The sequence below is a fragment of the Neofelis nebulosa genome, chromosome 1 (genome assembly GCF_028018385.1).
Source record: "Neofelis nebulosa isolate mNeoNeb1 chromosome 1, mNeoNeb1.pri, whole genome shotgun sequence".
In the NCBI taxonomy this organism is placed as follows: domain Eukaryota; kingdom Metazoa; phylum Chordata; class Mammalia; order Carnivora; family Felidae; genus Neofelis; species Neofelis nebulosa.
The window spans coordinates 113,330,965-113,346,430 of record NC_080782.1 but is presented as its reverse complement, the minus strand read 5'-3'; the positions used below and the strand labels follow the sequence as shown (position 1 = coordinate 113,346,430).

The 15,466-nt window shown below is 38.4% G+C and overlaps 1 protein-coding gene across 2 annotated transcripts in view; it reads left to right on the top strand.

The window, feature by feature from the left end:
• RAB3C (RAB3C, member RAS oncogene family) overlaps positions 1 to 15,466 on the top strand; it is a 294,417-nt gene that overhangs the window by 232,725 nt on the left and 46,226 nt on the right. For both annotated transcript variants that reach the window (XM_058731921.1, XM_058731911.1), the window contains exon 4: positions 11,321 to 11,445. In XM_058731921.1, the coding sequence (XP_058587904.1) occupies positions 11,321 to 11,445 (125 nt within the window). The remainder of the gene's footprint in view (positions 1 to 11,320; positions 11,446 to 15,466) is intronic.

Sequence of the window (15,466 nt, the reverse complement as noted above, 5' to 3'; positions counted from 1 at the left end):
TTTCAAAACTCTTTGGACATTTTTCTCACTGATCATTATAAAAATCTGATACAGTATGTTCTCTTAGGAAGAAGCAGAGATTAAAAAAAAAAAAAAACTGAGAGAATAGTTCTGGTCCTCTGAAGTAAGTACAAAAACTAGAACCCAGGACTTGGAATTTCTATTTTCATGGGATGGTTTGCATTCCATTTGTATCATACAGTATCTGAGTGTTTCTGGTAACTTCCCTCACTAAGTCTCCATGTTAGTTTCTTCATCTATAAAAAAGGGAGAATCATAGTATCTACGTTATACTGTCATAGAAATTAAATTACATAAAAATAAATGTAAAGCACTTAGTACGTTGCCTTGAATAAATTAAGGGTTTAATAAATGAAGCTATTGTTGTATTATCATTTTTATAGTTTTTTTAATATTACAATATTATATTTGTTATTACACTACACTGACTCCCACCAGATTGGCCATTGCTCCTTAGGTAGGTTAGCAAGGGCCAGGATATTTTCTATCTCAGAAGGGGTTCTTTGTTAACTTGAGGGGACATTTATGGCATTCAGTCAGATTCTCAGGGCTGGAGTGTTTTTGAGTGTTGTCCTTCCGAGGGTTTCTGCTCATGCTAATTCTTGTAGTCATGAAACCTCATACCCATCAGGAAGATTGGGTGTAGGCTGTGGTCGTAGTAGTTCCTTCTCTGTCTCAATTTCAGGCTGCCTGGTGATTTGAAACACACACCTTCCTTGCATCAGCTGTTAAGTTGCTATGGTTAATTTCTTTTAAAAATGAGGTAAATCACAGCTATTACCCAAATATAAAATAGACACGTGTCAAAAATTTTATTTATCTCAGCAACTAATGATGGAATAAGTAATATATTGCCATGGGTTTAAGAGAGTATTCAGGGGACACACATGGAGGCACTCAGGAATGCTGAAGCAAATTTACCAATAGTTGCAAAATAGGTTAATAACCACGGACCAATGATCATTTGTAATCCAGACACAGTTGACTTGCATTTCTAATTCCTATCAGCAAGACTTCATTTATATCATTACCTGTTTTCTACCATCTGCAGAGCTGTAAAAAAGATCAAAGACCATGAAAAACAGATGACCTGGAAAGATGTACTAGACACAGCCCCCAGTAATCTTCTTTGCCCCCTTCAGAGTCTTTGACAATTTTTCTCTGACAATGATCCCAAAAGAGTGGGCTAGTGATAGAGGAATGAATAGGGGGTATAAGTAGACCCAGTTTTCTTGTTTCCCTGCCTGAAAAGGATGTTTCAGGGTTAGTCTTCAAAGGGGCTACATGGACCTTTCTCCTTTTCCTATCTTTATCTCCTGTTAATACCCACTTCCCCTTTTCCTGCAGCTCCTACTCCAAAAGTCGTAGAGACAGGTGGTCCTACTCCTCCTCTTTAGAAGTTTCACTTTCCCCACAGGCAGAAGTCCCCCCCCACACACACACACACACACTCCTGGTCTATCTTAATGTCTTGCAAAACTCAGTGCTCAAGATCTGGCTGAATATGTATGGAGATTGTCTTTTACTCAGACACTGGGGCTACAAAGAGGAAGGAGAAGGTTCTGGTATCTGAGTGAGGGCAGAGCAGATGCTAGATTATTGGTTCATCTTCCCCTTCAGCAACTCTGAAGATTCTGTGTCCAACACAGAATCTAATGTATGCTCCAAGGTAGTTCCAGGACCTTACTGATCAAGACAACTGCTTCTCCAGTTCTTCAAATAAATGCTCAGTATTGGATCTCATCAACAAACAGATTTCCTGCAGAGAGGCAAATGAAACAGATTCTTCAGAACTTCTAGTTCTGCTCATTCCCACAACAATGACACCATATGTATGAAGATTTGGGGCATTTTTGGTTTCCCCAGGAGATATACTATTTTTTATTTTTAAAAGATCATCAAATATTTACTGTATGCATTTCTTATGAAGTCTTGTGTTTAGTAAAATGTAGTTACTTCTCTCCCCTGTGGAAGAAGTCAGCATGTTAGAGAAATGCAGGCATGGGGAGCCTTGGAATGTAGATCTATATTGGCCAATAGATAGGTTGTTTCAATCAACTCTGTCCGCATCTTGAGTCTTCACTTTGTCATCTACAAAATGAAGGAGTTGGATGACAGCCTTCTAAACCAACTCTTTCACCATGTTGAGGTGCTAAGTTAATCTTTGAGGTTGGGGCAAAAAGGAAAACGTGAGCCCTCCAGGCTGGACTGATGGCTGGCCACACAGATGGCTTTTGCAGGCTGTGGAGGGGACAACACTTGCCTCCCCATACCATGGACCCTGCCAGGATATAAAAGCCCAAGCTAAACTCTGCTAGCAGTGTGTCCTAAAAGGAGTGTGGTGGGGCATAGGCATTGCATATGATGGTGATTTTTCTCCTGTGCTTTTTAAAATTTTTGCTTATATTTCTGAATTAACTTCTTAGCCATTTTTGCCACTTTCAGTCTATCATTTGTTCATTTATTTGGTCAGTAATTAAAAATTGTTTAAGGGGCACCTGGGTGGCTCAGTCATCTAAACATCTGACTTGATCTCATGGTTTATGGGTCAAGCCCCGCTTTGGGCTCTGTGCTGACAGCCTGGAGCCTGCTTCAGATTCTGTGTCTCCCTCTCTCTCTACCCCTCACCCACTCATGCTCTGTCTCTCTCTTTAATTTATTTATTTAAATAATTTAATTTAAATAATTATTGTTTATTTAAAATAAACTTTAAAAAATAAAAAATAAATAAAAACATAAAAATTGTTTGAGAATCTTGTAAGTACCAGACACTATATTAAATGCAAGAGATGTAATGCTGAATAAAACAATTGAGGTCCCTGCCCTCATAGAACCCATACGCTAGGGGGAGGATGTAGCAAGTATAAAGGCCATAGTGAGTGAAGTACAGGGTGCATGTGGGCCCGCAGAAGGGCCACCTAGTTCACAGGAGTGTGTGTGCTGAGAATGGATGGAAGAAAATGATACCGCTTGACACAGAGGCAATAAATGTGAGTTAGACAGGAGCACATGTGATAGCTATAGGTGGATTTCTTACAAAATTAATGAAGCTTAAGTTTAGTTGCATATCAATAAATGAGATATTTTTTAAAAAGAGGGAAAAAAAATCGGAGTTAAAGAATTGTTAATTTTCATGATTTAAAATCCATCACAGTGGTCGATGTCAGGGTGCAAACAAGTTAAAGTCAGCAATACCCAAGAGCCCTTAATATTTAACAACAGTGCTTTTGAGCCAGTAGTATGAGCTCCAAACAATGCCTTTTAGTAAGATTTGGGACTCTTACTTGGACAAGCTCCTTCAAAGTGTCTTAGTAGGGATTCCCCCAGTTATATGGTCTGGAACAAAAATTTATATAAAAGTAGTTTATTCCAGAAGTGCAAGAAACAGGTACAGAGAGGTACAGAAAAGAGCTCGGAAAGGGAAGGAAGCCAGTAAAATCTGTATTCCTACTGCAATTGGTAAATAGAACTTAATCCTGCCTGAAAACTCTGGGGATCATTGTGACAGCAGCCTGAGGAAGAAGGGAGCTGGGATTTCAGTACACCAATCCCTGTCAGTTCCTGGCTGAGATCTGCTATTTCCCTGTTACATTCAATCTCCCCTGATAGGCAGAGTGTCCTTGCGTTGCTTTGGAGACGATTTTAAAGCAAATTGCTGTAGATATTGGCAGTTGGAAGTCAGCTCGCCAAGTGCAGAAGGGGTATGTTATGGGCAGAGCGCCAACATCATCTGCTCCATATTGCCTTGTACTTAATCTGTATTTGTAATTTGCATTACTTAAATTGGGCCCTCAAATTTTTATTAGTTTTAGGCCTTAAAAAACTCAGAACCACCCATTGCAACAGCTCTTCTTTGTTGAAGAAGGCAGAATATATGGGAAATTCAAAGAAATTAATAAGTCTATGTAAGAACTGGGAGAAAGGAAGATAGTTAGAGGCAAAATGAAAACGGTAGGCCACGCCCTAGGAAGGGTGTTATGTTAAATACAGCTCTTCTAGGTTTGGCTGAGATTTGCTGGCCCCTGCAGAACTCAGATGGGCTCTCAGCTTGCCATTTCTGGGACAGGCTGACAGAGTAGCCCCATTCCAGGATAGCTCTTTCCAGGATGAAGAGCAAGAGTATCAGAGGACTGAGGGAATCTCACAATGCCTCTGTTGGCTGTGGCTCACCAGTGGCTCCTTGTCACATCTCCTCGTGTTCCATTAGCTAAGATAACTCATTTGGCCCAGTCCAGAGCTGATAAGGCAGGAAAATACAATCCACCTACAGGGAAAGAGCTGATGACCCAGTGAGGTAGTAATACAATCTACTATAGAATTTTCACCAAAATGTTAGTGATTATCTGGAGACAGTGATATTTCTGGTAATTCTTATTATTTTGGCTTTTTCTATTATTAGAATCTTTAATAGGAAGATAATAATTTTACCAAAAACAGTAAACCTATGTCTTTTTTAATAATTTATATATATACAAACAGAAACCAATTTGATAATTTATTGTTGTTTTATATATATATATATATATATATATATATATATGAACAGTTTATATATAAACTGTTCATATATATATATATATAAAACAATATATATTGTTGACAATAAATTGTCAAATTGGTTTCCATACAACACCCAGTGCTCATCCCAATAGGTGCCCTCCTCAATACCCATCACCCACCTTCCCCCACCCCACTCCCTATCAACCCTCAGATTGTTCTCCATTTTTAAGAGTCTCTTATGGTTTGGCTTCCTCCCTCTATAGCTTTTTTTTTTCCTTCCCCACACAATGAAATACTACGTGGCAAAGAGAAAGAATGAAATATGGCCTTTTGTGGCAACATGGATGGAACTGGAGAGTGTTATGCTAAGTGAAATAAATCATACAGAGAAAGACAGATAGCATATGTTTTCACTCTTATGTGGATCCTGAGAAACTTAACATAAACCTGTGTTTTTAAATAACAAAATAGATGAAATATTGGGAGCATTTATTTGAGGATACTTTTTTAAAGTCTCCTTTTGAAACTCCTTTAGTAAATGAGTTATGTACATCTAAAAATTTAGTCCCTCAACTTTCTAAAACCACCTATCAGCCTTTATAGGATATGTAAATCATTGCATTTTATTATGTTCCTATTGGTTTCCTTACCATTACTCTCTCATTTTAAACTTTCTTTGTATCTTTTTTTTTCTTTTATAGTGTTTATTTTTGAGGGAGAGAGAAGAGCACAAGCTGGGGAGGGGCAAAGAGGGAGGGAAACACAGAATCCAAAGCAGGCCCCAGGGTCTAAGGTGTCAGCACAGAGCACAACAAGGCCTCGAAGCCATGAACCATGAGATCATGACCTGAGCTGAAGTCAGATGCTTAACCCACTGAGCCATCGAGGTGCCCCCATGGGTATCTTTGCAAACCACTTGCAAATTCTTTGGGTGTTAGATGGGAAGTAAGGAAACCGATTATTTAAAACATAAAAAGGAAAGGCGTGGGGAGTCATCCCAGTAATTCTCAGCCCCAGTTCCACATACACATCACCTGGAGAGAGATTTTTTTAATTCCTAAGATGAAGTCCCTAGAGGTTATGATTCAATCGTTCTGCATTGGAGTAATTAAAAACAAAAACAAAAACAAAAACTCTATAAGCATTGAGAAAAATTGAATACATGAATGATTAAATTAGTGATAAAGTAACAGAAAGGCATCCCTTTGTGATGAGCAGTAGTAGGCTGGGAAATTCCCTTACAAATTAGAAGTTGGCTGAGAAGCTATAGAGTTGTAGGGCTCCTGGAGGTTGAAGAGAATAAGGGAAATAGATGCTCCTGGAGGCATACAAGCTTCCAGAATTAAGAATGGGACCACTGTTAAGATCTGTTCACTGGGTGAGGAAGAACAAATCCTATGCTCTTTGACACCCCACTCTTCCCATATAAAGCTCAAATCATACCCTAGGAGAGAATTGCTTTTTTGCATCACAGAAACATATTTTAAGGACTGTTTTTCAGAACATTGTGACTAGCCAAAGTCCATTCTCTACAACAGCAGGTTGAACTCCTAGGAAATTACTTGCATACCCAAAACAGGGAAAAAGGGGTAATGATTGAGAAAGTTGATTGGTTTGTTTACACCTCTCCAATCATAAATTATTCCATGCAGAATTCATTCATCTATGTGTAAAATATGAAAAACGTTTCATCATCTTTTGCTTCATAATATGAAACAGAAGCAGAAAATAACATAAACCTTTTCTGTATATGTTTATGGAGGAGATAAAATAGAAAAATATATGGTGTTGTTTTTTTTGTTGTTGTTGTTTTGGCTTTGGTTTTACCTAATAACAGATTTTTTGATAACTGTGATCTAATACTGGTAAGGCTTTCTTAATTGCCATTTGTAGAGTAACCATGGTGACAAGCATATTGCTTCTGATTCCATTAACCTTGTTGAGATTAACCATAAATCCCAAAGGATCTTTTGCAGTGACTCAGAAATAAATCATCTTTTCACATGTATGTTATTTGGTGACAGCCACGTTCTTTAAATGTGTCTCTAACCAACAAATAAGACAGCCTCTAATGAGGTGATTAAAAATCCATCTCCCAAATAAAAAACTTTACAAAATACAGCAAATGACCAAAAAAGTAAACACATGGAAATTGCACGTAAAAGAGGATTTATTCAACAAATGTGTGTCATATTCCAGCAGACATACAAGAGGAAGACCATTTTATCCCAGTTAGAAATTTACCTATGTATGACCTCGACCTCTGGAATGGAGACAAAATTTGATATACTTTAATTAAAAAGATTTGCAATTATTTAGAATATAGAAATCAGAAAGGATGAGTTGGAGCTGCATTTGGGAAGAGGGACAGCTGGTTGCCTAACCTAGGACTAATAGTGTATTGTATTTGTAGAGTTGTTTACAACTTTGAAAGGATGACCCCACCCCACCTAAAACCACATTTGTCCTGCAGCAGCCACAGAGAATGAGTACAAAATGTGTTAGGCTCATTTTATAGACGAAGATATTGAGACTAAAGAATGCAGAATGATTTCCCCAGACTCAGTTAGTATTAGAGCTTTCTTTTAAATTGGTTGAACAAATCGGTAGGATTCTGAGTTGGGAGACATGGAAGTTGGATTAACATCCCAACATTCTTCTGACCTTAATTCATATTATGTCTTGATGAAATAAGTGCAAGTCAGGGTCTTTCTTAACTCATGGGGCTTATACTTCATCTGCAAATTTTCTTCAGTTAAGGGAGTACTCGGAGCTCATTTCAACCTTTGTCTTCATACATAAATACCAAGAAAACAATGGCATTTTACAGAATCTAAGATACACAATTTTTGTATGTTAACATCTTTGAAATTGGAATATGTCTTATAATCAGTGGCTTCTTACAGTCACTGTGCAACAGTAGCAAAGATGAATTTCATTGCCTGAACATGTGCTAACTTAGTCATAGCTGCTTTTATTGTCATTACCTCAAGTGAGTAGCAGAAAGGGCTATAAATTTAATGTGAATGCTCATGTTGGAGTAATGACCATCATTTCATTTTTTCTTGAAAAGCAACAAGCTACAGGACTTAAGAAGGAAAGTTAACAACAAACAGTTCGGTTCATTGACTTTAGTATTGAGATAGTTATAGAATGATTATTATGTACTAAGGAAAGCAACTGAAGATCTGAAAATTGCTAAAATCCTCAGAATACATAAAAGAAATTTCAGAGCAATAAGAAGCTGATGTGAATGAGAAATGTGTCTAGCAAGACTATTGTGAAAGCATTGTGTCATAGTTTCATTGCTACTTAGTTTTGTTCTTGGCCATCCATCAAATCTTCATTGCATAATTCATAGCACCTTGGATTCTATGATATGTGGTAATTCATAAATCAATCCGCATGATTCTGATCCCCTCTAGCTGGTGACTGAAGTTTGCCTAAAGCTACTCTGTTGGTGGTAGACATCATTAGTAAGTCCACAGTAGTCAAACCAAAGCCACACATTGGGTATTTGCACCCCTGATTCCAATGATAAGATTAACCAGTTCTGATGGCAAATAAATCTTCTGTTCATCAGAGTACAAATACCCCAGACCATAATTTTAATTGGTTAAAAAAAGAAAATGGTTTCTATCAGCTATTGAAGGTTTTTATTTTTTTTTTTTAATTTTTTTTTTCAACGTTTTTTATTTATTTTTGGGACAGAGAGAGACAGAGCATGAACGGGGGAGGGGCAGAGAGAGAGGGAGACACAGAATCTGAAACAGGCTCCAGGCTCCGAGCCATCAGCCCAGAGCCTGACGCGGGGCTCGAACTCACGGACCGCGAGATCGTGACCTGGTTGAAGTCGGACGCTTAACCGACTGTGCCACCCAGGCGCCCCTGAAGGTTTTTAGATAAAGGTTTTAAATAATTTCCTAGTAACTAAAAAAAAAAAAATAACATTATTCCCTTGACAATTTAGGACATTGGGGAGGTTACATTAAAATATTAGTAAAAAAGGGAAGGGGAATGGTTTTGATACAATTATGGCTATAAATACGTTTTTACAAATAGGGAACGGTAAATGTTGTGTATGCATAAATGTATAGCTTGTCACAGTAGCCTAAGACCCCATGGGTTATTAAATCAGCAGAGATGAGACACTCATACATGTTGAATGATAGAAGTACACATTCCATCAACATGGCTTCAGAGTACAAATCAGCCAAGTTGTTTCTTCTTCACCTTCACAAAGGTATACCCTGGTTAAGTTTATGCAAACCGGGTTGCAGAGGATGTTGGCCTAGGTTAGGAGTGCTAAATTTCTTCAAGTGAGCATTTGTCCCCTGTAAACTCAGAAAGCCATATCCTTTATATCCTAGCCTCAACCCCGTCCTTACCAAAAGACACTCTCCTGTGACTCCCCTATCACTAACCTCATTCTGGTTATTTGATTTCTAGCTATGTGCCAGGATAACTTTCTCTATTTGGTTCCTAACTGTATGCCAGGATAACCTTGTCTGTTCATATAAGGGCTCTCTCCCTTGAGCCTTTCCAGGCATAGCCAAGGCCAAGCCTTGACCAATAAGACCTATATGAGTGGAGGGATAACTTAAAAAATACCTGAGGAAATCCAATTAGATTTGAGTTCCTTTGAAAGAACCTGTGGAATTTTTTTGTAAAACTATGTTAGCCCTTGAAATTTCGTGTGTGTTCATATATAGCATGCATTTTTACTCCTTAATTCACTATGAATTTATCATTTTTCATAGACCACAAACGTAAGTTGAGGTGAGAGAAAATTAGAGTTTTGAATGCTTGCTTTTATTTTCCCAGTTTATAGATGTATGCTGAATCTCCTGTTGCTAGCAGGGAATTGATTATTAACTTAGGTATCACTATTAGAAAGGTCATGTCTCCAGATTTTTCTGATAAAATATACTTAACTTCTGAGACGTTCACATGGGACACAGCCATTTTAATCTCATTTGAAAACTTGTACTTGGTTCAGGGGAATGCTCTGAAATAAAACAGTATCTGACTTGTAGCTCTAATCATTATTCTCATAAGGGAGAAATAGTGATCGCATCTCACTGGAAGACGACCTGCTAGAGTTTACTATTTGCTTTTACTCTCTTTACAAGTTGAGAACAGACTGTCACATTTCCTATTTAATAATCCTGAAAGACTTGACAGTTGCTAAGCAGAAACATTTCTAAGCTTTTCTTTTTGACATTTTACTTTCTTTTAAACTTCTTTTAAACTTTCATCGTTTGTTTTTCAGTGTTTTAGTATCTCTTTCCTGACCACCCACTGAGTGCTAGGTCTTTTCCACATATCTTAGATTGTTGTTCTCAAATAAAAACATGACCAGCAGGAAGGGAGGAGTAAAGAACGTGGCTTCCTTTCATCTTTTTCTCTAAAATGACAACAAGCACACAAGAATTTCACTTCTCAAAATAAGTAGCATGGTTACATGGTTAAGAGCATAGGCTTGAAAGCTATACTAACCTGGTTTTGATTTCCTCATCTGACACTTGACTAGCTGGCTGTTCTTGGGATAATCTCAGTGGTAAAATGGGGAGGATAATAATATCCCTCTGATTCTGAGGATTAAGTTCATGTCACCTATCTGACCTATTTAGGACTATACCTGCAAATATGAACTATCACAATTCTATCTCAATTTCAAAATCAGAAGTTGGCTGTGTTCATCATGATCCATACTAGAAACTTATTCAGAATTCTGGATATCCTGCTTATAACTTAAACTACCAGCCCATTATATTGTAATTTTTATATTAACCTGGAATTTGTCTCTGTAAAATGTAAAGCATGAGTATATTAGTTGTTAGGATCCACTTTTAAAAATTAACATTATCGGGGCACCTGATTGACTCAGTAGACTGAGCATCTGACTTCAGCTCAGGTCACCATCTCACAGCTCCTGAGTTTGAGCCCTGTGTCTGTCTCTGTGCTGACCACTCAGAGCCTGGAGCCTGCTTCGGATTCTGTGTCCCCATCTCTCTCTGCCCCTCCCACACTCACACTCTGTCTCTCTCTCTCTCAAAAATAAATAAACATTAAAAAATTTTTTTAAGATTTAGAAATTAACATTATCCCCATATTTCCTAGGCCCTAATTGTCCTACCTCTTTACATTGTTGTAATAAGGGAAAATGACTTTTTTCGTGTGATGGACTGACCAACCATTTTGGGTTTCCTGGAACTGAGGAGTTTCTAGGAACATGAGATTTTTACTGCAAAAACTGAGAACATGGTGAGCAAACCAGGATGGTTGGCTGCTCAGAGTATAAAGATATTACATAAGGTAGAGATAGAAGGAAGAAATAGTAGTAATGTTAATATCACCAAATAAAACAGAATTATTATTTTAAGTTTATGTATTTTGAGAGAGAGAAAGCACACATAAGCAGGGGAGGGACAGAGAGGGAAAATCCCAAGCAGGCTCCATACTGTCAGTGCAGAGCCTGACATGGGGCTCAAACCCACAAACCTCAAGATCAAGACCTGAGCCGAAATCAAGAGTCAGACACTTAAGTGACTAAGACACCCAGGCACCCCCAACACAGAATTCTTAATACAACACCATTGTTCCCTGGATTTTTGATTCAGTCAGTCTCTAAGTATCTGAAGGATGAAATTGCACTGAACTAATTTATTCTAAATGTCAGGCATTTGGGCTTCATATTTTGCTATTATCCTCATCTGTAGGACATATTCCTTCTCTTTCATTTCATGTTGTTCTCTCCTCTGATCATTTTTTTTTTTTTTTTGCCTGTTCTTTTTAGGTCAACTCAAATTAAAACATACTCTTGGGATAATGCCCAGGTTATCCTGGTTGGGAACAAATGTGACATGGAAGATGAGCGGGTCATCTCAACGGAGAGAGGCCAACATTTAGGAGAACAGCTTGGTAAGTGATAAATTCACACATGCACACACACACACACACACACACACACACACACACAAACCAGAGGTTGGTAATTATTTGTAACACTGCACAGAGTAACCACTAATTGCTAGGGTGGGTGTAATGAAAAGACTGTCAACTTTGAATGGAAACCAACATATCCTTGGTAAGTAAGAAGTGGATCTCCTCCCACTTTCTCTGGCACTGTTAGAATCCAAGCATAATAACAAAAGCAAAATAGCCAGAATGTTGATCTAGTACAAGGTATTCAAATTCTTTTTCATGAGAAACACAGTTTAAGCCTTGCCTATTTTTTTGTTGCTATTTTTTTCCTCCATATGCAACATTTTGTGTTGAGTGAGCACTTTATTATAATGTGTGATTATTGTCTGGTTTCTACTTGAATTCAGAAGCACAAATAGGTCATATTATCGATAGTGGTTCTGGAGACATCGCTGACAACTTGTTGCTGTTAAAAATGTCTTTGAGATTCCATCTCCTCATCTCTCAAGAATGAGTATCATGACCCAGGCCTACTTTACCAAGTTTTTGTAGATAAAACCAAGGTAAAAAATAGAAACTAGCTTTAGAAGTCGCAAAGCCATTTTAAACACAAAACAGTGTGTCTTGAGAGAAAAATACTTGAGTGAGTAGGGTAGAGTTTTGGTGCACAGCAGGGACTCGTGACTGATTTTTCAGCTCAAGGCATTTTATACTGAGCACCTGTTATATGCCCTGCCCTATGCCAAATAGCACAGGGAATACAAAAATGTATGATTCACAGTCCCTGGGCTCAAGTTGCTTTCAGTCAAGCGGGAAAACTGGAGATACGCATAGAAAAGCAGAAACAGCAAGACAATAAAAACAGGATAATTAACTAGGAGGTATACACCAAAGGGAAAGCAACAGGGGGAAGGAGGCAGATCAGGAGAGGGGTGCCAGGGGGTATGGGAGCAAAGTAGGACAGCAGGCAGATAAAACTCAAAGCAGACAGGACACCTGTAGAGAAAGTGTGTGGAATTGAGCAGAACAGCTACAAAGAAATGATTGATGAGAGGACATAGAGATCATATGGGCTCAATGCCAAGATAAGGCCTGAATGGACCCTAAAGGAGGACAGAATATGAAAAACATAAAGGGGAGAGGAAACGTTATGAATAAAGGGCACAATGGAGCAAAGACATTTAGAGAATGAGTAAAAAAGTTAGAACCTAGCATAATATTATGGAAGTGGAGAGTGGATTTGGGAAACAATTCAAGCCCTAGAGCAAAAGAGCTGGAATTTTTTTTTTTTTTTTTTATTCCTCTCCCTCTTCCTTCCCCTTCCCCTCTCCCTCTTCCTCCTTACGCAACAGAAAACTTGGAGGTATTCTTAGTAGACTCTGGCTCTCCAGCCTTTTTGGCCAGTACCTACAGTAAAAAACATATTTAATCTAGCAACCCAGTGCATATGTATGTACAGAGAAAGAATGGAACAGAAGTTTCACAAAGTATATTTACCCTCAGTAGATGAGATTCATTCTGATATTTTTCTATCCTCTTCTGTTTCTCCTTTTATCTTTTAATAGTGGTCTCAACCCACTATTGATTTTAGGACCTATTGATGGGCCTCAACCTACAATTTGAAAAGCACTGCTATCAAGGGGTGCTTTGGGAGTATTCAGCTGATACTGGGCGGCACAGATTAGAAAAGTAGAGAGCCTCTCATTGGGTCACTTTATCATGTGGTAATCTCATAAAAGAACTATGAGCAATCCAGTCTGAGAGCTTGAATATTTCTTCATGAGATCAGTGCTCTCATCAGTGGCCCTAAAGGCCATTACCCAATGGCCACAAGAATCCTTCTATCAATGTTTGTGGAGCTGCCCATGAGAAAGTCACATAGCTGACGTCTTGTCTCTCTGTGGTTGCTCTTGAGCCTTTATCATTTCATTCAGAGGGGCTCTCCCATTCTATCACTTTAACAGTGTTTTTTTTTTTCTTAAGTCTGAAAACTTGGCACTCTCTTTAATCCCCTCAGCACTTCAAGAAGTTAGGGGTGGAGAATAGGAGGTCTCCAAGAGAGAAGGGAAACCTAGGAGAGGCTTAGCAGGGTGGTTTCTTGAAACCCTCTCTTCTCACCCTTTATTTTCTTCACTTGTCAGGCATATGCCACATTGAGGGCAGGGGAACTGCTCCACAGATAGAAAGTGCCTCTATATATTAACCTGAAAATTGTTTGGTTCACACAAAAATATATTGAAGCCAAGTACTGTTTAATGTTAGGAGTACAAAAGAGCCTGGTAACTGCATAAATTCTTTACTACTCTAATAAAGTAGTAATTTTACTGGGTAATTTACTTGGGTGTTCTAAAGTAAATTACTTGGGTGTAATTTACTTGGGTGTTCCAAAGAGCAGGTTATGGAAGGAAGCATTAGAATGATGGGAATGCAGGGTGCCTGGGTGGCTCAGCCCTTGAAGCATCTCATTCTGGATTCCAGCTTAGGTCATTGTCTCACAGTTTCTGAGATCAAGCCCCACATAGGGCTCTGCACTGACAGTGTGGAGTCTTCTTGGGTTTCTCTCTCTCCCTATCTCTCTGCCGCTTCCCCACTCGTGTGCATTTTCTCCCTCTCTCTCTCAAACTAAATAAACATTAAAACAAAAAAATAATGATGGGTATGCATCAAGAGGGTGACCTTTATTAGAACGCCTGTGACTGGCATCAACATAACCCCTTTTATATAATACAGAGATGTAGGAAAGTTCCTGAAATTGTGAGGCAGAAATGTTTTACACTCCTGTGCAAATGGTTTCTAATTGACTTTTTTTTTTTTTGCTATTTAATATAACCCATCAGTTGTCATAGCAACCAACACTTGTACATTCTTAGAGAGTCATTTACCTCCTTTAATGTGGCTTGTTCTGATGACTGCACACACTTCGACAAATGATCATGAGAGATCATTTGTATGGAAATAAAACCACTCTCACAATCTAAATTATTTTAAAGGTTTTTGCTTTATTTTTAAAAAGTGCTAGTAAATCTCCAGAATACTCTCACATAGACACAGAGATTGGGCACTTCTTTTTACTTGTCATTTCCACATTTGGGTGGATGGTTGGAAATAACTGTTCCATCAGTCTGGTTACAATTAATTCTTCATTGTGGACGGTTAAACCCATGTAACATTTGCTAACCCTGATGAGGGTACTTGAAGGAACTCAGTTGTAGCTAAGGCATTTAAAATCTGTGTATGGCTGCTGCTCTTGTTAATGCAGTTTAGTTCACCAGACCTCTACTAAGTGTTTATAGTGTGTCACCTGTTAGGAATACCATACCCTACCTTCCAGGAGTAAACATAGTAGTACCTGAGATAAAGTATACAGACAGCATTTTTCTGGCTTTCTCTTTCCTGACTGTTCCACTTGGCCCTGTTGGGTATGCCCTCATTGTAGAACTTGGCCTTCTTTACTTCCATCCCATGTTGCCCTCCGTTCTCCTCCCTCCCGAGTCATACTTTCTGTTTTCTTGGAAGACCCCTCCTCTTTCTGCTACTTGCACTTTGGCTTTCCTTCTTGGGCTCACCATTCTTCATTATCTCCATGTTCCCTTAGATGTTCCTATCCACTTCCATGGTTAGACATACAGACCATGAAAACCAAATCTTTTTTTTTTTTTTAATTTTAATTCCAGTAGAGTTAACACACAGGGTTTTATTAGGTTTAGGTATACAATGTAGTGATTTAACACTTCCATACCTTACCCAGGCTCATCACAAGTACATTCCTTAACCCCATCACCTGTATCATTGTTCCCTGCCTGCCTTCTAGTAACCATCAGTTTGTTCTCTATAGTAAGAATGGGTTTCTTGGTTTGTCTTTTTTCTCTCTTTTTTTTCTTCACTTTTTTGTTTCATTTCTTAAAGTCCACCTATGAGTGAAATCACGTGGTATTTCTTGTTCTCTGACTTACTTCACTTAGCATAATACACTCTAGCTCCATCCATGTCATTGCCAGTGGCAAGATTTCATTCTTTT